This window comes from Lontra canadensis, unplaced genomic scaffold (assembly GCF_010015895.1).
Source record: "Lontra canadensis isolate GAN:19392208 unplaced genomic scaffold, GSC_riverotter_1.0 scaffold5, whole genome shotgun sequence".
Lineage (NCBI taxonomy): Eukaryota > Metazoa > Chordata > Mammalia > Carnivora > Mustelidae > Lontra > Lontra canadensis.
The window spans coordinates 19,950,391-19,977,410 of NW_022630999.1; the positions used below are offsets into that span (position 1 = coordinate 19,950,391).

At 48.2% G+C, this 27,020-nt stretch overlaps 1 protein-coding gene, 1 long non-coding RNA gene and 1 pseudogene across 3 annotated transcripts; 2 read left to right on the forward strand and 1 right to left on the reverse strand.

Annotated features, from left to right (window-relative positions):
• Positions 1–601: 601 nt before the first annotated feature.
• On the reverse strand, positions 602–7,199 carry LOC116864229. 2 transcript variants are annotated; one of them, XR_004381971.1, is made up of 3 exons: positions 7,055–7,199; positions 4,492–4,582; positions 602–1,081 (listed from the first exon to the last, which is right to left on the reverse strand). It is a non-coding gene; the product is annotated as an uncharacterized LOC116864229 (long non-coding RNA). The 2 variants fall into 2 exon arrangements; XR_004381970.1 differs by lacking the exon at positions 7,055–7,199 and adding an exon at positions 6,378–6,487.
• Positions 7,200–9,210: 2,011 nt separating this feature from the next.
• Positions 9,211–19,172, forward strand: SAP30L (SAP30 like). The gene is made up of 4 exons (XM_032851628.1): positions 9,211–10,004; positions 14,786–14,908; positions 17,074–17,172; positions 18,923–19,172. The coding sequence occupies exons 1-4, from the start codon at positions 9,807–9,809 to the stop codon at positions 19,049–19,051; spliced, it is 549 nt and encodes a 182-aa protein (XP_032707519.1). The 5' UTR covers positions 9,211–9,806; the 3' UTR covers positions 19,052–19,172.
• Positions 9,916–14,008, forward strand: LOC116864228 (annotated as a pseudogene).
• Positions 19,173–27,020: the final 7,848 nt, after the last annotated feature.

Consider the following 27,020-nt stretch of genomic DNA (forward strand, 5'->3'; position numbering starts at 1 on the left):
TAAATTTCTCATCCATTTTAGCTCCTTATTGGGGCTCCCGGCACTGAGTAAGGGCTCAATAAGTAATTGAAGAAGGGACAAATGGGTGAATAATATAGTGCCAGCTTATACTTTGGGCTATTTTCCCTCCACTCACAGCCCACAGACCTTCTGAGAAAGAGTGCTCCTACCTCTGTGATACGCTATGTGTTCTTGAGAAAGTCCCTTCCCCTCCCCAGGCCTCAGATTTCCCACATGACAGTGGGAAGAAGATCAGTAGCTGATCATGGTCAGCTAGGACTGCTGTAGTCCTACAAATCTTACATCTGGTGTTTTGCAGTGACCCTGATCTCAAGAATTTATTTTCCAAGCTCAACGACGGGATGAGAGTGGTGTCCCCTCTCGGTTCTGTTGTTGGTATCTCCCATGCTAGGGCTTCTGGGCTGTTGCTGAAGCGAGCGAGCGCAGGATTCAGTATCCAAAGCTTCCTTCCTGCAGCTGCTCACAGCTCCGTACACCTCTGGCCGCAGGCAGCTGGCTCCCCTTTGTTGCCCCTCAAACGCCTGGGCTGCCTGGCTTGGCGATACCTGGGGACTGCGACAGTGTCCCAGGGCATCCCACCGTTCTCACGTTCCGGTCCCACTTGCTGCAGACCTGGCGGGGTGATGGCCCTCAGCGTGGTCATGCACACTCACACACACAATGCCATAGAAACAAAGGAAAACCTGGTGAACCCTCAGAAAAGCAGGTTTCTAAGCAACTTGGTAGCTTTTGTTCATGAGCCCCTTGGAACTGAAGTAGCATCTGATCTCCTGCCAGCTCCTGCCTAAGGATGGGAGGAAGGGGATGACGGGTCTGCCTTTGCTGGAGCTGAGCGCTAAGCTCACCCACCATTGGCCTCTCAGCCTGGGAAGCCGAGGCCTGAATCCTGGGGTTGTCCACATTGTGAGGAAAGTCCCTGGGACAGTTTCTTGACAGCTACAGCTGCAGAATCCCCAGGCTTGGTCCTTCAGACGACAAAAGCAAACTGAAATACACACTGTGGGCCCGCAGTGGTCCACGCTCTGTGCCACAGTAGTTGGCCCCAGCTCTGTCCTCAGCCCTGGAAATACAGAGGTGAATAAGGGACAATCAGTGACCTCCTCAGCCTAGTGGTGGAAACAAACAAGGGCCCAGCGACACCTGATTACTGCTGCACTGCTTGTAACTTTACCCTAGGCCTCTAGGAGAAAATGAAAACTTTTTAGCTAGGTCCTAACAGTCCTTCCAGAGCAGCCCTTGTCTGCTTCTCCACCACCTCTTCAGCAGGACTCCAGACCCCGCAGGCCAAGTCTTTTGTCACCTCCAGACCCCTGCTGGTCCCACCACTTAGGATATACTTATCCACCTGGCAGCTTCTTTCCATACTTTGAGTCCTATCTTAGCTTTCCCCTCTCCCAAGAAACTTCCAGCCCACCCTGTCAAGAATATACCTCCTCACACATCATTCTCGTCATGCTGAGCAACTGTGTAGCCTCCTTCATGGCACTTCTCCTGATACACAACTCATTCCCTTTGTTCACTGTGAACAAAGATAGAACAGTGTTCTATCTCATCACTGCAAACACTGAATTCGCAAATATTGAACCACACCCCTAAGGCAAGTACAGAGGTGGGCTCCCGTGAGCCTCGGCCCACAACAAGAACCGCATAACCTTGTTTTATGTGTATTTCGGTTTAAAGACAAATTATTTAATGTAGGTCATTAATTTATCAATATTTATGTGCAACCTCCTAGAATCAGCTGAATTACTCCTTAGGAGTAATTTTGTTAGGAGAAGTTTGTTTGGTGATCTAGCGTTAAAGGAAGGAGAATCAGAAAGGGATCTTCTGCTTTCCCCTGAAGGCACATACACCCCCACTTCCATACATAATTGGTTTCTGAAAATGGGACTAATGTCCAAAGTAAAGAGTCAAACAATGGCTTTATTTTGTCAACAGTTCACATTTATTCCTACGGAATAAAAAGAATATATCAGTTGCAATTACACCTGTATTTTTTAATACAATCTTTGATGATATATTTCCTGCTTTTCCTACTATATCCCCAATTTGATTATTTTTCTTCACTAATCAAAAAACATGCATAAGGGGTTGCCTGGCTGACTCAGCCAGTGGAGCACGTGACTCCTGATCTCAGGATCATGAGTTCAAGTCCCACAATGGGCCTAGAGCTTACTTTAAAAAAAAAAAAAAAGATGCTTGGGGCATCTGGATGGCTCAGTTGGTTGAGCGTCTCTTGATTTTCTTCGTTCAGGTCGTCATCTCAGGGTTGTGAGATAGAGCCCCAAATGTAATATATGCATGCAAATAAAATGCTTTAATGGACGCTGGTGCTTAAAAATAAATAAACGGGTGCCGGAGTGGTCTCAGTTGTGTCTCTCTATGTCTGTCAAATAAATAAATAAAATCTTTAAAAAAAAAAAAAAACCTTTACCCACTTTTTAATTGCCTTGTCTTTTTTATTGTTGAATTATAGGAGTTCATTATATATTCATATAAGTACCTTATTGTATGTATGACTTGCAAATAGTTTCTCCCATTCTGTTGGTTGTCTCTTCACTTTTTTTTAAAAGATTTTTTATTTATTTATTTGACACAGAAAGCACAAGCAGGGAGAGCAGGGGAAGAAGAAGCAGGTTCAACGGAGAGCCTGACACGGGGCTCCATCCCAGGATCCTGGGATCATGACCTGAGCTGAAGGCAGACATTTAATTGACTGAGCCACCCAGGCGCCCCTGTTCACTCTCTTGATATACACACACTTCTTATCACTACTATTGGTACTTGATTTTTCCTCTTATAAAAATTGTTTTTTTAATTTTATTTATTTTTTTATTTTGATAGAGAGAGATCAGTAGGCAGAGAGACAGGCAGAGAGAGAGAGGAGGAGGAGGCAGGCTCCCTGCTGAGCAGAGAGCCCGATGTGGGACTCGATCCCAGGACCCTGAGATCATGATCTGAGCTGAAGGCAGAGGCTTTAACCACTGAGCCACCCAGGCGTCCCTCCTCTTACAAAATTTTTTAAGATGAGGTTAAGATACAATAAAATAATCAAGTAGTCTCCCAATTGTTGCTGCGCTGATGGATATGGTGACTGCCTGAGTGAAAACTGAGCACAGCCTTGCCATCCGGCAAGATGATGTCTCCTTCCCTAACCTGCAGAAATCTCAGCTTGGGTATAAGGGGAAGTTTAGGGGCATCAGCGTGTAATGGATGAACATTTACTGGGTACGAGACAACACTGTGCCAAGTGCTTTACAATAACACATTAGATGCTCACAATCGCCCCATCAGAGAAGTACTATTATCACACCATTTTACAGATGAAGAAAATGGAGACTCATAGGCTTCATGTGAGCTGTCAGCGGTCCTACAGCTAGTGAAGTGGCAGAGCCAGAGTTCAAACCAGGGTCTTTACTCTTGCCCACAACGTCAGTGGCTACCATTGGCCCATGGCCGATGCCTGTCAAGTGCCAGAGTCAGGGGAAGCTTTCACAGGTCCTCAGCAAGATGAGGAAATAAGGACAATATTGTGGGTTTTTCATAAAGCTAAATCTATTCCATTTAAAGGACTGCACTTGGGGCCCCTGGGTGGCTCAGTAGGTTACGTGGCTGCCTATGGCTCAGGTCCTGGGATCCAGCCCCGAGTCAGGTTCCCTGCTCAGTGAGGAGTCTGCTTCTCCCTCTGTCCCCTTTCACCCCGCTCATGCTCTCTCTCTCTTTCTCTCTCTCTCTCTCTCATTCTCTCAAGTAAATAAATAAAATCTTTTTAAAAAAATAAAAAGGGGGGAGGCGCCTGGGTGGCTCAGTGGGTTAAAGCCTCTGCCTTCGGCTCAGGTCATGATCCCAGGGTCGTGGGATCCAGCCCAGCATTGGGCTCTCCGCTCTGCGGGGAGCCTGCTTCCTCCTCTCTCTCTGCCTGCCTCTCTGCCTACTTGTGACCTCCGTCAAATAAATAAAAATCTGTCTGCCTGTGCTCGCTCTCTCTCCCTCTCTCTCTGACAAATAAATAAAATCTAAAAATAAATAAATAAATAAATAAATAAATAAAAATCTTTAAAAAAATAAAATAAAAACAGGGGCACCTGGGTGGCTCAGTCATTAAGGGTCTGCCTTAGGCTCAGGTCATGATTCCAGAGTCCTGGGATGGAGCCTCGCATCTGGCTTCCTGCTCGGGCGGGAAGCCTGCTTCTCCCTCTTCCACTCTCCCTGCTTGTGTTGCCTCTCTAGCTGTGTCTCTCTCTGTCAAATAAATAAATAAAATCTTTTTAAAAAAATAAATAAAAATAAATTAATTAAAATTAAAATTAAATGACTATCCTTTATCTGAGATTCTTCCAATTTCTTTGGTATTCCATATTTCTTACTAAATAATACCAAAGGATGGTTTTTTATTATTGCAAAAGAAATATAGGCACATTGTAAAATATGCAATAGGAAAAGAGGTTATAAAAATTAAGTTCTTCTTACCTTTCTTCCCTTGTCCTACAGTTCCCACTGTGGAGGCAGCCACAATGACTAGTTTCTTGTGTTTCCATAAAATATGTATTTGTGTATAAACCTTTTCAGAAAAACAAATGGAATTTATACTCTGCATACTGCTTTGTATCTTTTTTGTTACTTAATAAATTTTTTGGTATAGTTGGATATATTTAAAGTAATTTGTTGAGGGGCGCCTGCGTGGCTCAGTGGGTTGAGCGTCTGCATTCGGCTCAGGTCATTGGGCTCCCTCCCTGCTCTGCAGGGAGTCTGTTTCTCCCTCTCCCTCTGCCGCTCACCCTGCTTGTGCTCGCTCTCTGTCAAATAAATAAACAAATCTTTTTTGAAAAAATAAAGTGATTCATTGAAAAATGCTTGCTGAGTCCCATTCTTATTAGCCACCAGAACTGGAGAATTAGTGTCATGTGCCCTGGAGCTACAACAAACAGGACAAACCCGGTCCTTGCCTTCATGGAGTTTTAATATTCGAAATGGGGACAATTGCACATTGTGGTGAGTGCTAATAAGAAAAGACACTGAAAGGAGAATAGCAATGGGCAATGGGGGAGGGAATTCCTTTTAATCAGGGAAGGCTCTCTGCAGAGGTGACATTTAAATTAAGACTTGAAGGGGGCACTTTAATGGGTACATCAGTGAAGCATCTGACTCTTGATTTTAGCTCCAGTCAGGATCTCAGGGTTGTGAGATCGAGCCCCACATCAGGCTCTGCACTAAGCCTCCTTAAGATTCCCTCTCCTCTCTCTCTCTCTCTCTCTCTCCCTCTCCACCTCTGCCCCTCCACCATCTCTCTCCCTCTCTCTAAAAAAAAAAAAAAAAAAAAAAAATACACTAAGACTTGAAAGCTGGAGCCAGCTGTGGGTCAGGTGGAGCAAGCAGAACCACATTCCAGGTAGAGCTAAATGCAAATGCAAAGACCTTGGGGTAGGGTGGGGTTCAGCTTATTTGAGGAACTTGGGGCAGAATAACAGAGCTGGGGCAGGGCAACAGAGCCAAGAGATAGCAGCTGGAACTGTCAGAGTGCACTGGAAAGCTGGCACAGGGCCTTAAGAAGTGTGCAGCAAGGCTGGTTTGTATGGAGGCTCTGTCAGAAGAGAGTGGTTTAGGGACCAGCTCAGAGGCCAGTGATGCATTGTAGGCACAAGATGATGGTGGCCTCCACTAGTGCTGCTGGCCATAGGGTATGAAGCAAAGGGGACAGTTTCTAAATACCTTTTGGAAGGAGAAGAATGTGCTTCGATGATGGGTGGGCTTTGAGTGGGGTGAAAGGAAGGGAGAATCAAGGGGTACAGGCTGCATAGTTAAGAAGATTCAGGGAACAGAAAAGTTTCTAACTTGAACATCTGGGTCTGCAATGCCTCTGGAGCGTCTTAGCAAAGAACTGGATGTTGCTTTCTGCAGCTCAGAAGAGAGGCCTCAGCTAGAACTATAAGGTTGGGTTTATACAGCTGTGATTTTAAATATCTGGAGGTAGATTTGGGCATGGAAAAGAATCTTACAGCTACAGACTCAAGTTGCCCATTATAAAACCTAGCTTTTGTCAAAGGCCTTATGTTCAATTGACAAATCTTGTTATTCCATTATAAATCTAGTGATTTTTGTATAAAGATAAGATCACTTTTACTTGTTCTTTGATTACTGTTGAATTAATTCTGAAGTTTTAGTACATTCAGTCCTCCTTAAACATTTCAAAGACTTACAGCTTTAATTAATCAAATTTCCTTAGACATTTCAGACTACAATTACAAATTTAATATGCCTAATTTTCTCAAACACTCTAAATGCCCAACAGGGCCAACTTGAAAATCTAAAAAGCAAGATCTTTCTAAGCACTTAAGCAACTGTCGTAAATTAATTACCTAAATTTATAAATGTAGCAAAGCAGATTCTCTTGGCCGTTTCAACAATCTCAAATCCTAGACAAAGCAGACCAAGAATCACAGAAGCTTCTCTCTATTCATTTCTTCATTATCTGAATATTTATATTTCCTTTCTGGAGTTACGGATTTACTCCCCTAGCAAAGGAATCAGAATTTTTTCCAAATATTGCTATTTGGAACTAAACTACATAATAACATGGGGGAGAACTTACGATAAAATATTCCTGGAAGGAAGCCTCTAGGATTGTATATAGGGGTAGTTAAAAGCATATGCCCACCCCCTGCTCAAAAAATTACACAGAGGTTGGGGTTATCAGCCTGGGTCCAATTAGGAGAGAGAAACCACACTGCAATTTGAAAGGAGGAAAATTAATGTGGTTATTAATTATAACAGGGTACTGTAGTAAAAGAGAGTAAAGAGAACTCTACAGAATACAGAAATAACAGATAAGGAGCAGCCAATACCCCTAGGGCTGAAAAGAGCACCCAAGGAAAAGTCACCTGTCTGTCGTCCTCCCCTGCTCTAGGGGCAATGCCAGGGGAAGCTAGTGCTGAGGAAGCTGTGTGTATTGTAGCAGCCTGGCGCTGGATGCAAGTGGGGTATTGAAAAAAAAAATGTAAGGGTGAAATATATGTGGGAATTGTAGAGCACTCACCCATACGGGTCAACTTTGGAACCAACATCACATGCTGACTCGTACGGATACCCAGCTGTTTTTTGTATATGTATCTGAGCTCCCCTACTAGAAGATACTCTCTTTTAGGGTAGCGATTATGTTCTATCCTTCTCCTGTGGCCAACCCTGAAATGAGTGTACATAATATGCTGGATAATTTACTTCCGAATGTATGAACTCTGAGTGAGGGATTTTATTAAACCGTGCCTTTTTTTACATTACTTTTCACTCTATTCTTCCTACTACAAAAGCAATAAATGCTTGTTGGGGAAAATGCAAAGTAGACCAAAAGGAGAAAAATATCAGCCATATTTCCGCTACCCACAAGTAATTACTATTAGTACTTTGGTGTACATTTGATGCACAAATAGTTGCTTTGCTTTTTCCCTTTTTTTTTTTAACTTAGATGTACACACATCATATCCCATATGCAATTTTATATCCTGCATTTTTAACTTAACATGAATAGAGCACTTCTCCAACTCATCAATTCTTTGTTGAAGAGTTAATGATGAATTATTATATATAGAAAAAATTTACATTGATGTTGAAACTACCTTAAATGTGGAAAACATCACAAAATATCTCATTCTGAAGATGTTAGTTTACTTAACCACTTCTCTTGTGGAACTTGAGGTTCTTTTTCAATTTTCCTGTTATAATCCTACAACGGACATCATCGTTTTATTTTTTCTCTGGTAGGCCAATTTCCTAAAATGGCTATCCCACATGTGAAATTACTAGGCTAGAGCATACAAATACGGTTAAAGTCATTGAAGAAAATTTAAGATCACAGGGCATCTGCTTCTGAACATGGAAACTGGTGGCTTCCCTCTTTCATCAGGACGCAAACCAGAAGCCTCTTCAACGCCAAGCCAGCTAGTACTACCAAAATAGGTACACCAACACACCTAACATTCGCCCCTCCGTACCCCCTCTCCCCCCTTCCCCCCTCCCCCCCCCCCCCCACCCCCGTCAATGCTACCCATCCCTAAATGATTGCATGACAGCATGACCCTGGTCTAGTCCCTACGACCGGCCACAGGCCCTCATTTGTCACTCAGCGATGGCCTAATGGGGTGCTAGACTAGATTTCCCCAAGGCCTTTTTAAGTGTGTGTGATGCCCTGGCGCCGAACCCCAAGCTCAGAGTGTTGGTAGGGCACGGTCACCTTGCAGGCAGACCAGGAGGCTGAAATAGAAGCTACGGCTTACAGAGCTCCAGGGAGGGACTCAGCACACCGCAAGCCCTTCCCTATGCGGAGATTGGCCCTTGATCCTCCCCACCCCCAACCTTTTCTCCGCGTGCTCCGCAACCCCTCCTCTTCCCCGCGGTTCACCGAGTCCGCCCTCTAGCCCTTATAATGATTTCCGATTCTTCCCAGCCGAGGGGTTAACCAAGGCCCCTAGGGGTTTTCTTCCTCCCTCTCCTCCTCTTTCCGCGCGCACGAAGCCAGTACCAGTCTCTACAGTCTGAAGTCTCCGCCGCCCTCAAGCATCCGACTACCTTGCAATACCCGCCATCAGTCCCTCATCATCTCCTTTGCATGTCTTTCCACGTATCTGTACCGGGTTGTCCCTGTCTTTCCCGCCATGTCTGGCTTTCTGTCTTATTTCATCCACCCTACGTCCCACCGGTCTGCGGGTCCTCTGAAGCCTGGTTCTTCGGTTTTACCCTGTCTGTCCTTCTCATGGCAGAACCTCTATCCCCGTAAGGTCCCCCCTCAAATACCCCTCCCTATGTTTGTCCCTCGGCACCCCCGCCCACGTCTGCACTTCTGTACGCCCCCGAATGTGCTCCTCTGTTCCCGGAGTTTGGCCCTCTGTCCACCCAGACCCCCGCTCCTCATCCCTCCCCCGGCCTGAACAGTGTGCGGACCCATTCCCCGCCCGCACCGGGTAACTCTTCCCTCTTCCACTTTCTCTACTTTGAACCCATCCCAGCAGAGTCCAGGAAGTAGCCAGGCGCCGAGGACTGGCGGCGGAGGTGCCCAATGGAGCATGCCAGCGGCGGCCGAGGCCCCGCCCAGAGAGCAAACGCAGCCAATGGTCGCGCTGAGGCGGGACTTCCGCTGTCCCGCGGAGGGCGGGGGAGCGAACTGTTGTGGTGCCGAGCGTTGGGCGGGCGGCGGCCGGGCGGCCCAGGGGCTGCCGCGGGACTCGGGGCGCAGCCGAGCGGCTGCAGGGCTGGGGCGAGCCAGACGCGCCCCGGGGCCCGGGCGCCGCGGGTTCGAGGCCGGGCCCCGCGCGGGGAGGCCGCGCCACCCCGGGGGAGCTGCCCGGCGGCGAGTTTGCCCCGCAGCCGAAAGAAGGCGGGAGCCGGCGGGGGCCCTCGAAACCCCCTGGCAAGCCGGGTCCAGAGTCCCCGGGGACCGGCTGCTTCCTGGGACGCCCTCCCGGACGCCCCCGCCGAAGGGTAACGGTTCTGGGCCCCCGGCAGAAGGCGCCTCCGGGTGACCCCCGGCGGGGCCCTGCGAGCCGCGGGATCCGACCCCGGGGCCTCGAGCGGGGAGCAAGGGGCTTTCCGGAGGCGCGGGGCCGGGGGCCGAAGGAGCCGGAGCGCGGCGGAGCAGAGCCGGGCCTCCCGGGCGCGGGGCAGAGCAGCGCCTGGTCTGGAGACGGACTCCGGGACCCTTGGGTGCGGGGGCCTCGGCGACCTGCCCCGCGGGGTGCGCGGCCGCAGAGTGGCCTACAGGGGATCCTCCCGCAGAGGGGCCGGCCCGGGGCGGGGAGATGAACGGCTTTAGCACCGAGGAGGACAGCCGCGAAGGGCCCCCCGCCGCCCCCGCCGCCGCCCCGGGCTACGGCCAGAGCTGCTGCCTCATCGAGGACGGCGAGCGCTGCGTCCGGCCCGCGGGCAACGCCTCCTTTAGCAAGAGGGTCCAGAAGAGCATCTCGCAGAAGAAACTCAAGCTGGACATCGACAAGAGCGTGAGTCCGCCCCCGCCCCTGGCCCCCCGGCTGGGTCCCCGCGCGCCGCCACCCTCCGGCCCCTGTTCCTGGCTGCGGGCCGGACCCCAGGGCCCTCTCCGCCCTGGCCCTCTCCGCCCTGGGCCTCGCCGCCCTTTATCTGCAAACTGGGGAGTTGCACTCGGGATTTCAAAGGCCGCTTCAGCGCAGACGGGATCGGACTGGGATTCTGCCCAAATCCGGGGAGTTGGGGGGGCGGAGGAAGGGGGGCTTCCGAGGACCTTTCCTGCCTGGGAAGACTTAACAGCAGTTTAGGGCTTATTGTAGTGGTTTAGATATCGGGGCCGAGAGACTTGGGTTAATTCTGTTGGCCCACGAAGGAGCAAGTGTTGGGGTGGGGGTGATGAAGGGACCCGGCTCTTCTTCAACTTCTCTCTCCTCGGAACCCTGTTATTCCTTCAGAAGAGGAAAGGTGGCAGTTACTTCCCACTCCCCCCGCCCCACCCCGCTGCCTCGGCCTCGGCTTCTGCAGAGGGTCACCGAGCTCGCTGCTTCGAATGCAGCTGTGGGGAGGTGGAATTTTCAAGGATGTGGCAGAAATAAGGCCAAGACCAAGTCTTGGGAGGAAGCTTTTTGCAGTCCGAGTGACAGGGAGGAAGAAAATCCGTTTTCTTAGGGGTAGCTTCTTTAGACAGGCATTGGGGAGAGGGCTTTGAATTTGAATAGAATCGCCCTGTGTTTGGTACCTAATTATAGGAAAACTTTCCCTGTGTGATTTCACCACTTCTAGTTAACAATTCTAAAGATGTGCCTATTGTCAACCAATTAAGAACTTTTTAGTTTGACATCTGTTGCTGCAAGCTTTAAGTGGCTGCCTTGTGATTAGGAATTGGAAATGAGTTAAGGGGATATTTAATATTCAGGTAGCCCAGCTAAAAGCTCAGGTGGTTAACATCCATTCTCTTTTAGGACCAAAATTCCACTGTTGGGGGAAATTAGAGATTGCTTGTTAAACTGAAAAGACATGCACTTTTCTGCTTCGGATCTTACAGTTGAAACTGAGGCCCAGAGATAAGAAGTGACAGTGCCAACCTCACACAGTGACTAAGAGGCTGGTTAATTTCTTAAATCCATTATCTGACTTACTTCCAAGCCCCATGCCATAAGCCTTGATTGATGAAGTCTTAATAAATAAAAAATCTTCGCCTCTTCTTCCAGGCTCTTCCCTCCTACCCGCAATTTATTTGTATTATGTTAACAATTGCAGTACATTTGCCACTCTTGGAAGATGCTGTTTTTTAAAATGGCTGGGGGTGAGTTAATGGCTTTCTTACTACAAATCTCTGTCAATGAATGAATGAAAGGAATTCACGGGAGAGCAAACAACTGGCTAGACACTAAGGAGGTCCAGATTAGGACACATATTGAAATGAAGTGCCTAATTCTAAGACAGCAGTGAGTTCATCCTCTTGGAAACGCTGCCTACCTATTGTGTAGGTGGTTGGGAGCCTTTGCCTGAGCAGCTTATAATGTTTTCCAGTCCTCAAAAAAAAAAGAAAAAGAAAGAAAGAAAGAAAGAAAGAAAGAAAGAAAGAAAGAAAGGAAGGAAGGAAGGAAAGAAAGAAAGAAAGAAAAAGAAAGAAATTAATTTCCAGCTCTTTTAAATCCTTGGATGCCATGACATCTGAGCAATTGTGCTGCTGCCACTGGGGCTCCATTTACCCAGTGACCCCGCCGGGAAACCTGTGTTGAGCTATGTTGGTGGTTTCACACACACTGCCTACGACAGAAGCAGCATGAGCCTGGCACTGGAGTTCCCCAAAAGTGACGCTCTGGAGGAGTAGTGTTTCAAGGTGGAATTACTCACAATTTGTTTCTAGGTGGTGGTGCAGAATCATTATTTCTGAAGGTGATTCTACTTCATTCTCACAGGCTTGGGCAGGAATTCAATCTAAGAAACTGCCATGTTATGAGAATTTTTAGCTGTTGCAGAAAGTGAAAGAGAAAAGAAAAACACTGGAGTCTTTGCTGCCACCCTCCTTCCTCTACCTCCAGCCCCCAAAGGCCACTGAGCTCTGAAATTTCTGAAAACCAGTACATATTTGAAAAGGGTGAAGGAGAAATAATGACTGTTTATCTTGTAAAAGGGCCTAGCAGAGAACCTTTTAAAATAATAGCACCGGAAATCCGACTCAGGCAGCTTACACTCAGTTCATGTAGACATTGGCTGTGCTCTATGAGCTATTGATACATAACATGCTTTCAAACATTCCTCCAATTGACATTTTCTGCTTTATTCTGGAGAAAAGTAGAAGTTGAGAAGAGTATAAAGAAAATGCTGGGGTATGGGGCACCTGGGTGGCTCAGTGGGTGAAAGCCTCTGCCTTTGGCTCAGGTCATGATCCCAGAGTGCTGAGATCGAGCCCCACATGGGCTTTCTACTCAGTGGGGAGCCTGCTCTCCCCACCCCCACCTGCTTCTCTGCCTACTTGTGATCTCTGTCTGTCAAATAAATAAATAAATTCTTAAAAAAGAAAGAAAAGAAAATGCTGGAGCAGGAAAGGACATGCACGAGGGGTCAGAAGGCCTGGGTGACCTTGGCCAAATCATAACAGCATCTGTGTGGCTTCCGTTTATCTCTGTAGAAAATGAGATTGGGGCCAGTGGGGTTATAGTGGTGATTGCTAAGTTCTCTTCCATCCAGAATTCCATTATTCTAGTGTCCTGACCTAAAACCTCCCAGCCACAGCTTCAGGAAATCACCTGTTCTCCTACCACGTGTGTCCCTCTACAAAGTTGAGCAGCTACTTTATCTCAGAGTTTCCATATGGAACTAGCCAGTATGAGGGCCAGCTTCCCATCAGGGAGGAGTAGTATGCTTTCTTCCCTGGTGACAGCATGGCCAGTGGTCTGTGCATTGACTAGGAGAGGTTCATTGGGACAGTGACACAGGCTGTGTCCAAAAGTCCTTTGACAGAGTGGACTCCAGCCAAACTACTCAAATTTGTGACCATATGTAAATGGTGGCTTTTGCTGGCCCACGCTGCTCTCAGACAGGAGGGACGGCGCGTGCTGGCGCTGGTGCACTTAGAGAGTGCCTGCTGTCTGCAGGTCAAGGCCACAGAGTAAACCAGAAAATGCCCTGGACCCACCAATCCAACCCAATGAAGGTGCTGATTCATCCGACTAAAACGCAGTTTTCATTATTTTCTCCATGCAGAGGTCTGAATCAATGCTGGCTTCCAATCAGCTTACTTTTGTCTTAAGAATTTAGGGAATAGGGGCGCCTGGGTGGCTCAGTGGGTTAAAGCCTCTGCCTTCAGCTCAGGTCATGATCCTAGGGTCCTGGGATCGAGCCCCGCGTCGGGCTCTCTGCCCCGCAGGGAGCCTGCTTCCTCCTCTCTCTCTGCCTGCCTCTCTGCCTACTTGTGATCTCTGTCAAAAAAAAAAAAAAAAAAAAAAAAGAATTTAGGGAATAAATACAAATTCAGAAGTCTCTCAAGAACATTTGTTTAGCATCTGTTCCAGTGTCAACAACCCCAAGGCATTTACACAGGCATTTCGTTTCTGGTAGGGTTTAGAGTGACTCCCCCAGGCTCCCCTGGTGCTTACATTCTTAAATAAAAACACGTTCACCTCTCAGCTGCAGTTGCCGCCTTCACTTGACTGTTTGCCTCCAGCCTGCATTAGAAAGTTGGCAGGAGGCATGCGTGCGCTCGCTCTTTCCTTTCACCTCATTGCGTCCAAGAGAGCAAGATGGGTCACCAGCAGCTCTACTGGAGCCATCCAAGGAAACTCTGGCCAGGGTTCTCGTTCTTGCCACGTCTGCTCAGACCGGCGTGTTCTGATCCGGAAATACGGCCTCAGTATGTGCCGCCAGTGTTTCCGTCAGTATGCGGAGGATATAGGCTTCATTAAGTTGGATTAAGTGAACTTCCTTGAATGGGTCATCCAAGATACCTACCTTAATGCCATCTCATTGTACATAAAATAAAAATCCTCAAATTATGAATGCTTTAAAGTGAGGGGAAAAAAGGTAGGTAGGAACATCCAGCTTCTTTCATGTGGTTTCTGGGAGAAGGAGAGTTTCTGCATCTCTTTCCACTTCTCTTTGTGGAACATATGTGTGGTGGTGCGAGAAGTATAACTGGGATACACAGGAATAACATTTTTCAGAGAGAGGTCCTCCTACAGTAGTAGCTATTGTCAGTGTCAGAGTGGGAAGTCCGGTCTCCCCGTTACCACTGTCCCTTCTTTCCTCCTTCCTGGGACATTGCCTTCCAGCCTGCTGTAAATTCGCATCTCCTATAGGTCACATCACTCCCCACTTCTAAAACTTTGGGGGACTCTCTCTTGTCTGAAGGAAAGTCTAAGCTGTTCTCGTGTCCCCTACCGCCGAATCTCCTTGCAGTCTGTATTTGAAACTCTTCTTAAGTCTTGACTCCTCTTCCAGTTCAGAATCTTTCCTGTCTACCCATAAATCCTCTTTAGTCAGGGACCAAAACACTGACTATCCCAGCCACAAGCGTCTCTCCCTTTGGTGAACCCCGGCCACCTACTGTCTCTGGCCTTCAGGGGGGACTTCTATGAGCTATTGCCCCGTATGATGGTAGTATTTGTGTCCCTTTGTGGGCTTCTCGTTCTACAACTCAACAGTAAACTCCTGGAAATTAGGGTCTTCACGTTGCTCTTCCTTCTGTCTCTTCAATGCCTTGCAAAGGAGAGAAGCCCCGTGGCCCGAGAGCTGCCTGTTGCTGTTCCCGTGGAACTGGCAAGTCTCACTTTAATTTGCTTCCCATCAGGTACGGCACCTGTATATCTGCGACTTCCACAAAAATTTCATCCAGAGTGTACGAAATAAAAGGAAGAGGAAGACAAGCGACGATGGCGGAGATTCTCCTGAGCATGACACTGACATTCCTGAGGTAAAAGTCAAAGAAATCTGCTTGAGAAAGCTGGAAAAGTGGGTTCTAATGTGATCCTTATCTCTGGCCTGGTCTGCTTTTTGGAGTAAATAATTTTAGTCCCCTTTGTTTGCTGTGGTTTATTTGAAAAGCAAATCATAGAATCATGGTAATACTGAATCTGAGAGCTGAAAACTTAGAAATCAGTCAGTCTCACTGCCCCATCTTACAGACAGGCATGGAGACCCGAGGTCACACATAGAGTTCGGGGTCTTCCAGCCACTGCCCTGTGCACCAGGGCAAGAAGCCCCTGATACATTCTGGAATATAACCACAATGTCAAGTTTCTTAAAACTTTTTTTTTTTTTGCCTTTAGAGTTGGAGACTGAGCTTTGTAAGGATTGGGAGGAGTTCCTGGCCCTCTGTTTTCTGATCTGCAAAAGAAAGGTGTACATTGTCAGTTCATACCAGCTCTGGTCCCTGGTCCAGGCTGGTTCCCCAGGAGCCACTCCAAAGTCAGTTAGTTATAAGGGCCCAGGGTTTCTGAACCCTGGCACTGTTGATATTTGGGGCCAGAGTCTTTGAGGTGGGGGCTGTCCTGTGCATCGTTAGCAGCATTCCTGGATTCTACCCATTAGATGCCAGTCACCACAGTAGTGACCTTCCAGAAAACGCCTCCAGACATTAGAGATGTGCTCTGGGGGCAAAACCCTTCTTTGCTAAGAACCGTTGCACTGGACGATGAGACCTAGGCTTCTCGAACTTTCAAGGTGCTGGTGCCTCTTGAGCAAGGCTACAGGAAGGAGTATTGGATTTTCTTTCTGTCTAAGTTGTTTTCACTTAAGACTCAGCAGAAGAAAACCCGTTTGTAATGTACATTGAATATTTGACACGTGAATATTTCACAAGGCAACCGCCTGTTAGCGCTCAGAGTGGAAATGACTGCGTAGGAATAGAAAGAGTAGGCGGGCCTTTGTCTGCGGATGTGGAGAAAACCTGAAAATAGGGTCCTTTCCCTCCACCCCTCCCTGTGTTCCTTTCTTAGTATTGGTTTACAGCCTTTTTCTATTGCCTTCAGCATTAGTAGTATTATTTCATAAAGAAATGGATGTATTCAATTTCATTGCTTTTTACAAAAAAAAAAAAAGGGGGTTTGAGGAATGTTTTGAAAAGAATGAAGGACTTTGGTCCCTCATATTGATCATTCATTTTGTTTTTAAGTGCCCTCCACCTGCCTGAAGCAAGAACATCTCTTTTAGAGGCAGGTAAAAGCAGCCCAATGTCTGGGCCTTCAATACTTCATGACTGTGCAGCTTTCCTCTCTTCCTGTGTTAGAAAAAGAAGGGGGGGTCCTTTCCCTCTGTTATCCAGTCATCTGCAGAGATCCCCAACCTAACCTGCTGATTTGTACATTGGCCACAGTAGCTTTCGAGTTTTCTCTGGAGAGTTGTTCAGGGTTCCAGCACCTGAAGGCTGAGCCTAGGGAAGAACTCCGGGAACAGCAGTACCTCCTGCAGTCCTTCCTCACGCCCCACCATACGGTCCGCTACCAAGCTCAGGCCTATCTTCCTCCAGGATGCCTGTCTGGGTTTACCTTTGTTCCCAGTGCTTGGTGTGCCCCTCCGGTATTAGCAGCCTCCAAAGCTCAACTTAAGCATCTCATTTCTGATCGCCGCTACAGCAGCGTCGCCTGCCCGCCCATCAGTCTTCCCTACAAACCACCACTAGATCCATCTTCCTGAACGTCCCCCCCACCACCTGTGTCGCTCCTTCTGCTTTTTCAAGACATGCTGCCCTTCAGTCTCACCTTTTAAACCCATCGTGATTGCCAATGACACCTGATTCTGTCTCTTCATCTCCTGGCTTCCTGCGCTCATGGTCTTCTCTCATTCCATAGTCTAGCCCTGTTCTCCTTAGCTTAAGCTTTGTGGCTTCCGTGAGCCTCCTGGGACCACCCCTCCCCAGCTAGAACTCTTTTCCACTGTTTTGTTTGGGTTTTGATTTTTTTTTTTTTTTTTTTTTGTCCTCCCAGCCAGTTAATAGTCCTCAGTGGACCATTTCTAAGACGTCTCTGTAGTCCTCTTCCCCACCCCGTCCATCCTAGTGTAGTGCTGGGCACATAGTGTGCTCTCGGTGAGCCGTGGCTAGTCAGGTGATGGATAACATGTTTCTCCTCTTCTCTCCAGGTTGATCTGTTCCAGCTGCAGGTGAACACTCTACGGCGTTATAAACGACACTACAAATTACAGACCAGACCAGGCTTCAATAAGGCCCAGTTAGCAGAAGTAGGTAGACAAATTGCACTGCAAAAAGAGAGAGCCACCACTATGCTTCTGATGGTGATCTTGGTTCTGCCTGCTGCTGTGCATGTTGATCCTAATGCCCTCTGTAGCTCTGCAAGTAATGCCCTGTTCCCTCTCTCCTACAGTCTAGAATCCCCTAGAATCTAGGCCCTGGAAAGGTCCTCTTTCTATGAAAGAAACCATGGCACCAAGAGAGGAAAAGACTTGCTTAAAATCAGATGGCAAATTAGTAGCAGAATTGAGCCTGGACTCTTGAGGCTCCTGATTATAAGTCCTGAGCATGCTTTTGTTGGTGCATTTGTTTGAATCTCGTTTTGTAAGATTCTGCATAAATACGGTCCTTCCTGCCCATCAGGTGTGTCAGACTAATCACCCCAAAACAATTGCTCCAGTTCTGTAGGAACTGTTCTTCTTCTTCTTCAGTTTTTCCTTTGATTTCTTCTTCTCTGATGTTGGTAATGGAAGATTTATTATAATGAATAGAACCCAAGAAATTTTTCTCCTACCCTGAGCTCTTAAGACAGTTAGGCAAGGGGAGAAATGCTCTCTTGGCCCTTGTTGGAACATACTGACAGCCTGGCTTGATACTGCTGTCCTGGTGGCATTTGTGCAGGTTACTCTTACCCTCTTTTTAAAATGTGCTTTTCTGCCTACTGTTGAAAATGGGGAAAGTGGAAAAAAGAGAAATATAGTGCTTCCATCCAGAGGTCACCACTCTGTAGCGCTAGTTCTCGGACTCTTGATCTGTCCCAGCCCCCTCAGTCCATTCAGAAATTTCCTTAAAGGGTGACAGCCCCTTTGGTTTTTGGTCTTTCCTTTAGGGATTTCTTGCCGATACATCATTCTCTCTTAAATTTCCTTCCACAGCGTCTAGACAAAAGATAGATAGAAGTGCACAACTCCTCCCTACCGTAAGGTCACGTTACCCGTTTGCCAGCATTCGCCCTGCTGAAAATGGTGGGTGAGGCGGGGCAGGCGCAGACCTGCATTCTCAGGACTTGTAAAACAAAGCCAGGTGTCAGGAGTGCGCGGTAAATGAATTATTTTTCAAATGTGATACGTCTTTCAAGAGGCAGCTGTGTACTACTTAGATGAATTCTTGGGTCAAATACTTATATCTATCCAATTGGCAATTCATTTGACACAGTTTTAAAAAGACACTTTTTGGGGCACCTGGGTGTCTCACTGGGTTAAGCATCTGCCTTCATTCAGCTCGGGTCATGGTTCTAGAGCCCATGGATTGAGTCCCACATCGGGCTCCCAGCTCTGTGGGGAGTCTGCTTCTCCGTCTGACCTTCTCTCCTCTCATGCTTGCTCGTTCTCTCTCTCTCTCTCTCTCTCTCTCAAATAAATAACGCTTTAAAAACAAAACACTTTTCTGCCTGGTGGTACCAGGGCCTGAGAGCTGGTGATGGCAGCAGCTGGCCAAGCAGAGCCATCCCTGCCTCATCCTCCTTATGGATGCTCTTGAGATTGTCCCGTGATGGATAGTTGGTCGCCACTGAAACAGAACTGCACATTGGCAATGTTGTGGGTTCAAGTACTGCTTTAAGAGGCCTGGAAACCGAATCACCCTGCTCCCTGGGGGAGAAGGGCGTCTGAGTCCTGCAGCGATCCAAACCCCTTCCTAGTTCTAGACGCCAACCCCTGCTTCCTCTTGTTGCATGGTGCAGGATTTGTGGCCCTGATGTAGGCGATGCTTTAACAGACTCTGGTGTTTCCCCCCGCATAGACCGTCAGCCGACACTTCAGGAACATACCCGTGAATGAGAAAGAGACGCTCGCCTACTTCATCTACATGGTGAAGAGCAACAAGAGCCGACTGGACCAGAAGGCGGAGGGCGGCAAGCAGCTCGAGTGACGACCGGCTGCGCCGCGGGATGGAGTGCGATGCTGAGCGCACAGGTGAAATCTGCGTGGAAGCCCGTAAAGACTGTCACATTTTATTGTAAATAAAAAAGTTGAATGATGAATACTGTAAATCTTTTTGGTCAGGAGAATTATATTCTCATGTTCAGCATGTGTATACAAAGACTTTCTTTTAAGGCAACTACCAGACTGAAAAATCAAAAGCACTAAGAGATTTAAAAATGACGTACGGCAGCATTCAACAGCGCATTAAGTCAATTCTCCTGGAAATGTGGGACAAAAGATATGTTGGTACTCACCTTGTACGACCACTCTGCCTTGTGGGAGGTGTAGGCCTAGAGGAGCAGTGGGGTACAGCCAGCCAGAGGAGCGTGAGCAGACCTGCGTCTCCTGGGGACAGGCGTGCCCCTCTTTGTTGCTGGCTTTGTCGTTGATTGGGTCAGTGTGACAGTGGTCCCCCTGCACTGGCCCCTGCCTGGCGCACAGTAGGCCCACACTCAGTGCTGGGGGGGGGTCGGGGGGCACCTAACTCTGCCTTTTAGCATCTGCTTCATACCTGCAGTTACCGAGACAGCTGCCACTCCTGTGGCTCACCACTTGACTTCTAGAGTGTGGAGGAAATCGGAAGCACCAAAAGGAGGTTTCTCATCAGAAGAGGATTTGAGGGCAGTCGCAGGTACCAAGCTATATTTGTGGAGGTTCCAGAAACACTGATGCAGGGGCCCTCACAGGAGACGCAGCTCTTTGCACAGCAGTCTGTGCTTTACTCTTTGGGGTGAAGTTAGGAAGTAGGACTTCAGTCATCCTCCCAGGCCATAAATGCTTTGACTTTAATGGAGCTGTTTAGTGATTTGGGGCTCGTGTTTTCAGAAATACTAATCCTTACTTCACAACCACCAAGAAAGCTGCCAAGGATCATGTGATTCCTCCTCAGAAGTCCATTTCTGGGAATAAAAAGTCTGACGCCTTGACTCCCTAGGCTCGGGGTCACCAGCAAAGCATAGATTTGAGCAACAGAGGTCAGTGCCATCTGATACTCATTGTGAGCAGTTTGCCTCCCTCTTGGGGGTAGAAAGATGGCTAAAACAACTTTTTAAAGTATGAATAATTACCTGGCTTTTTTTTCAAGTTCAGAAACCCAGATTCCTATATCTTATTATATCAGAACCAAAGTCTCCTTTGAAAACAAAGCTTTATATCCAAAAGTATGCTTTTACAAAAGTTTCTAATCAGTGTGTCGGGGGACAAAGGATGTGAATGGGTGTGGGAGAAAAGAGGAGAATAGGACTTGGATTCGAATTTCTGAACATCTTGACGCATATTGTGGTCAAAAGTATCATTTTCCTTCTCCGTTTTAATCGTGAGTGCTTTCTTAAGCCTTAAATTATAAAAGAAGCCGTGGATGGCCTAGCCCGGCAGAGAGTTTTCATGTCTCATAAACGGCTTCCTCTGAGCATCAGCACAGAGAAGTCCGAACACGACCTCCAGCCAAGCAGGGTGGTTTGCTGTCTGTAGGCTCGGTTCGTGGGGCAGAGGACCATGCTGTCTGTGGACCGGGGACAGGCCACCCCCTCGCTAAAATGCAGTGTGTTCCATTGCAGCAAAGCATTCACCAGTGTTCCAAATGCATGTCTAGCAGATTGCAGCCTTTTTACATATGTATAAATGAATGTACATAGAACATACTCTAGGCTATGAGGGGATCTTGCTTTCATACACCCAGCTGTGGATGGCACATCAAGGTGCTCTCTGAGTGTTTTTCGTCATTCAGATTCAGTATGTAGAGACTGTCTTGCTGCTTAGAGCTGAAGGATGTTGATGGGCAGACATCAAGAAGGCCCAAAGTTCTGATGCTTATATAGATCTTTCTCCTGAGAGACTGAGTTAGAAAGTCTTGAAGGCATCAAACACCAGGCCCTCCTTTGTTAAGGGGAATGTTTTCTCATCAGGCCACAGTTTTAGGGCAGGTAGCGCCTACAGGTGAAGGCCTTGGTCACCTGCTCTCTGGAAATGTCCATCTCTTCCTGAGAAAATGCATCTTTCTGATGTTGAAGCGAAAATTGCCGATGTGTAGGGCATGTCACTATTTCTTGAACAGCAATCGGTTTCCCAGTTGAGAGAGACAGCAGTCCATTTGTATACAAGAAGCTGTGGTGTTAGGATCCATCTGTTCCCGTGTCTCTGTGAGATGCTTTTGTTCCGGTGTGAAGCCTGGGGAAACGCTCACCTTCAGCCAGATGCTCTGCACACTGGAGTCCCCCCACCCCCAACCCGCCACCTTCCCTCAAAAGAGAGGTGGTTTTGGAAAATGGAGGCTGTGGGTATCTTTTCAGCCTCTGAAAACATGTCAGATGAGAGGAAAGACAAAACTACGTGAACTTACAATTTTCTTGTGTGCAGAAATCTGTTCTTTCATCCAACCACTAAGCCACTTGCCTTAGCCCTTCTGCAGTTTCCCAAGGCTTCATCTGTGGGCAGGCAACTCCTACCTGTTAGAATTGGCCCCGAAGCAGTGGAGTTTGGGGAAAGCAGTGTTCATCATGGCCGCCTACATTTTTCTACACCTGCCAAGGACTCTTGCGCTTCTCTCCACCTGTAATGTTGCAACATTGCCTTCTCTCCTCTTGGTGCTCCTGGGCAAAACTGGAATGTGAAATCCAGAGCCGACATTTCTCTGCTTAAAGAGTACAGTTCTTGCCTCGGCCCAGCCTGGTCTGGTTCTTTCATATGCCCTGAAGGTTGTCCACGTGGAAGTGCCTGTAGCCTGCCACTCGTGTTGCATCGACTTAGGGTTTTAAAAAGACAAATGGACAAACTTTTTATTTTCACAGACTCTTGGGTTGGCAACATCACGTGAAGAAGTTCATAGCTGAATCCCATGAGAGATTGAAAGCAAACGCTTCAGGATTGGCATTGGAAAATGACGAGGAATTGCACCTATGCGTTAGAGCAGCCAAGTTGTAGAAGTTCCTGTCGTGGCTGATACCACTAGCCTTCCAGGGAACAGATACTAGTAATTGTTTGTGGCTGGAATATTACATCTAACCTTGGCATTTCAACTGCTTATTTTCTGGGAAGTTTTTGGTTACTATTCTGCAGGACAGCTCCCTGGTGGAAGGGAGAAAGTAGGAGCAGGTACTTACTCGGGGGGCCTTGTCTACTGAAACAGCCTGTCCAGACCACGGGTCCCAGAGAACTTGCTTCATGGAAGTCACCTGAAGGCTCTCAGTCATTATAATATTGAGATCCAAAAATTGGGAAAGGGTCTTTAAGTCATCAGTCCAGTCTCCCCACAGGTGCTGACATTCTGCCTGCAACTGTCCCACCAAGGGTTTGGGCAGTCTGGGCTTAAACACCTCTGAGGACAGGGAACTCACTACCTCCTGGGGAAGCCTGCTCAATCTCTATAAATCTCTGGCTTTTCTATGTTCTCTGTCATTTCTATCTCAGTCTCTGCCCAGTGGGCGGGGGGGGGGGGCATGTGGAACAAGTTACTCATCTTGGCCAAGCACCTAATTGCTGGCACTGTCCCAGGGCACAGCAGTTGTCTTTTGGGAAGGAGCAACTAGCAGATAGATAACTTTGGTGTCCTGGCTGTCTTGCCCCTTCAGCATGGGTCCATTTAGTTCCTTGTTGAAGGATGTTGCAGAAACCCCATCAGCCTGGTTCTCCCGTGTTCTTGCGGAAACGGATGGAGGGGGTCAGGGACGAGGGGATGCTCTCAGCCTGATAAAGTAACCTAAGAAGGGGTGGGGCCCAAGTTCTGTGCTCGCCCCACAAAAGCTGATGCTCACGTCACTTGGGAAAACTTTTAGCTAGGAGATTGTAAAATACTGCTCTGTGTGGAGTTTAAGGGCTCCATGGCTGCTGAGAGCTTGTACTTTAAGATTTCTGCAAGTACTTCACACATTATTTTTATGGCAAAAACAAAGCTTAGGACCTTGGGGGAGGGGCACACCACATGTCTCCATGTCTGAGAAGTGCCATATTTTCAAGCTTAAAAGCCTTGTAAGGTTGTTCTTGCCCCATCATTCATTTTAAAGACAGGAGACGGACATTGAGAATGACCTGTCTGAGTCATAGGGCGGTCTGGACTAACCTTCTGTCCTCCTGACCCGTGCAGAGCTCTTCTCACTCTCTGACTTGCACATAACTCAAGTCCTGTTGAAAGTAAGCTGCTTTCAGATGTTTGAGGCCTTGCCACTGAGCAGAGAGGTTCCCAAGGCCAGCCTGGCTCCCAGAGGCCGTGTGACATGATCGGGAAAGCAGTCAGCTGAGTTTCGCCAAATGACTGTCTGGGGAGAACAGAACTAGCTGATGATTTAAGACCCGAGTTCGGAAGTCCTGGTGGGAGCTATAGTGTTGTCCTGGAATCGGAATCCTCACAAAATGGGCTTGCTCTCTGATCTGTTGGTCAGTCCTCTGCCTGTCAGGTGGTCCTTGGGGTTTGTGTCATTCAGTTGGCCCTGATTCAGACAGACGTAACTCTGAGGCCCGGTGACTCGCGGCTTCCCAGTCCTGGTTACTGGGTTAGACGGTTGAACCAAAGGACAAGTGAACTCAAGGTCTCAGCCTAGGAAGCAGGGTGCTTTGGGGTGCCTTTCTGTTCCCTTCATTTTATTATGGACTGTTTTCCAAGTTCAAGGTTAGGAAGGGTGAGGTGGATCTGACACTCTGAGGCGGAGTCTAGTCTGGGGCCAGGTGGGACCTCTTGTTAAGGTAGAAATGTCTACACTCCGTTATTTCATCTAGCTTGCGTCCTACTAAGCCACGAAGCCTTCGGTTGCTCTCACTCCACGAGCACATCGTCGCCAGGGACGGAGGGCTTCCAGGACCCCTGTTGTATGCATCTGCTGTCCGTGATGCCCATCGGAATGTTTTCGCAGTGTGGGTTCATGTTCCATTTTGTAACTGCCTTATCAAAAAGCAAGTGCCCTTCCATTCCAGGCCTCCTCATATTGTACTTGTTTCCTGCCAAATTCGGGGGATCATTTGTATTTTAATTTTGTAATCTATGGCTCTGTACTGTTGAAAGGCTCTCAATTCTGTGGGGTCTCCTTAGTATGTATGTGACTTTTCATGTTGCAATATCACACAGATGGGATGGCCCGACTTTCACTCTTAATAAATGATCTGAATGAGTAACGAGAGACACATTCTGTTGTTCTCCTTGACCATCCACATGGGCCTCAGATGCCTTCACTTCCGTATGCGGCCTCTGACTGTGTCCTGCGGCGATGGGTGACGGAGGTCTTTCCTCCCAGCTCTGAGTACTGGTTCCCGCGTTCCCCCATCCAACCCCAGTGCACAGCGAGTGAGCTTAGGTCTCAAAAGTTGATTCCCTGCTCTCCCACTCACTCAAATGAAAGAGACCAAAGGTCCGACAACCAGAGGCTGGAGTCTGAAGGCTGCGGAGCATCCCGGAGACCCGGGGCAAAAAGCTTCGCTCTGGGTCTGCAGTTATCCACCCATAAAGCGGGGACCTCAGGAGCCTGGCTGGAGGACTGCAGGCTGAAACGCCTGCAGGGGGCAGCAGGGAAGCACGGGTCCCTCATGAGGGCACCCACTCCTGCGGTTCCAGCCTGTCGTTGCCTTGTGGGGCTTCCAGCCCTGCATGGCCACTTCTCAAAATTTCCCAAGAGAACCTGGTCATCTAGATCTTTATATGAACATCCTGATGTTCAAATGTCTCCAAAACCTCTTTCACAGGTTGTGGACTAGCGTTTCTTCACCTACGGTAGAGGCTTGCTAGTTAGACTTGGTGCGTCATCTAAGTGGTTGTTAGAAATGCAGACCCTCTCCCCCCCCTCGCCTGCCAGCTGCCTACTGAGTCAGGTCTGTGTTGTAACGAAGTCCGCAGGCAAGTCATGTGCTCAACAGTTGGGGCCACCTGACTGCACTTCACGGGTGGGGGTCCCTGATGCCCCAGGGGTGGGCCCCCCTTGCCCAGCTGCGCCTCAGACTCCAGGCTTTCATTTCACGTCTGTCACTAGTGCCCCTTTAGTGCACTTCTGTCAGCAGAATGGAAGGAAGAAATGCAATAAATCTTTGTCTTCATCTTCTTCGTTAACTAGAAGGAATACACGCCAGCTCTAAAATGTTGAAGGCATCTCAACGGATGGTGCAGCTTCTCCCCCTCACCACCCCACCCCCACCCCCAGTCCACTTCTTGTGTGGAAGCTGCTCTTCAGGAGGCCGTTTTGGGGGCAGCTGGGACTGTCCCTGGGAGCCCACAGGATTCCTGATGGCTTACCACTGAGGGATGCCATCATTTAGATAATCCCTGAGTTGATTTCCTTCAGAAAGCAAAGAAGTTCTAGTTCGCATCATGTTGTCTCCCCATGTGAGTGTAACATAGTCCCCTCCCTCCGTTCCTTCCCTCCCCTCTGCCTGCAGCCCTCCATTTCTTTCACAGAGAAGCATCCGGTTGCCCCGCTGTCCTCCTCTAACCCCACAAGAACTGAACCTCAGGGAGGTGCTTTGGCCCCAAGCAGGCTGACCTCTGCTGGGGTCGACCTCCCGTGAGGATCTATAGACGGGTTATGATGAAAGGATGTATCCACATCTTCACGTGCAAAAGTTGTCCTAGGAACCTGACACCCCTTTTTCAAAATAGACCTTTACAGGGGCGCCTGGGTGGCTCAGTGGGTTAAAGCCTCTGCCTTCGGCTCAGGTCATGATCCCAGGGTCCTGGGATGGAGCGCCACATTGGACTCTGCTCCCCAGGGAGCCTGCTCCCCCCTAACCCTCACCTGCCCCTCTGCCTACTTGTGATCTCTGTCAAATAAATAAGTAAAATCTTAAAAAAAAAAAAAAAAAAGACCTTTACAGTGCTGAATTCCAGATCATCTGAAGTCCAGCGTTTCTGAAAGTGTGGCACTCGCCACCTCCCACCCTGATCAGAATCCCCTAAGAATGCTGTGTATGATGCCAATTCCCAGGCTGTATCCCGGAGTCTCAGAACAGAAAGCTCAGGGGCCGAATTCCAAGAAATGTGCATTTTGTCATTTCCCCACATAAGACTTAAGCTCAGTAAAGTTCAGAAGAATGTGGTCCAGAGGTTTCCCCATCCAGCAGCTTCAGGCTCGTCGGAAGTACTAGCTCAGAGTTCCCAGTGAGACCTAGTAAATGAGTAGCTCCTCAGTCCTCCTGGGGCCCGGGAAACCATTTTTACAAGATCTCCTGGAGCACTTGTCTGCACACCAAGGTTTAGGAACTAGCGAATTCAACAGACACCACCCAGGCGCAGGGAGAGAAAGTAGCTGTGTTCGACCTGACAGCTCAGATGTGTCAGAGCCTGAACAAATACGGTGACATGCCCAGCCACAGAGACACTAAGACACTATGTAGAGGAACGCTTGCAAGGGATCATCTCCCGTCTGGATAAAACCAGAAAGAAAATCCACAGTCGCGAGCACTCTGCCCAGCATGGAAGGCAACATTATAAATGTCCGCAATGGAATCTTCCATTAACTTAACTGTTTCCTAGTTTATAAGGATATTCCCCATCTAGAAATAAGGATAGCTGCTGAGTGTGGCGTGCACGCTGGACAACACGCTGCTGGTTTTACACCCGCTGATTCCTTGACACTCACTACAATTACACAGAATTGGGACCGTTGTTGACTGCAGTTTATAGAGGAGTAAATGCAGGCGTGGAGAGGAGGAACTTTGCCGAGTCAAAAAGCTGGAGGCACTCTTCGGATGGGGTCCAAGGGTCATCTGATCCTGGGAACACGTCAGGGAACTCAGGAATGCCACTCTTTGAAGCAGGAGAGCCACAGGCAGCCTTGTCCAAGAGTGGATTGAGTAAGTGGACTTACTAAACTTTAATGAGGGATTCCTAGAAGTCACTAAGACTCTAGTTAGGAAATTTAATAGGGTTTAATGGAGGTTAACAAGGTACATCCAACTTTGCAGCCAGGTTTTAACTTACCAGAGCTGAGCGGAGATTAACAAGC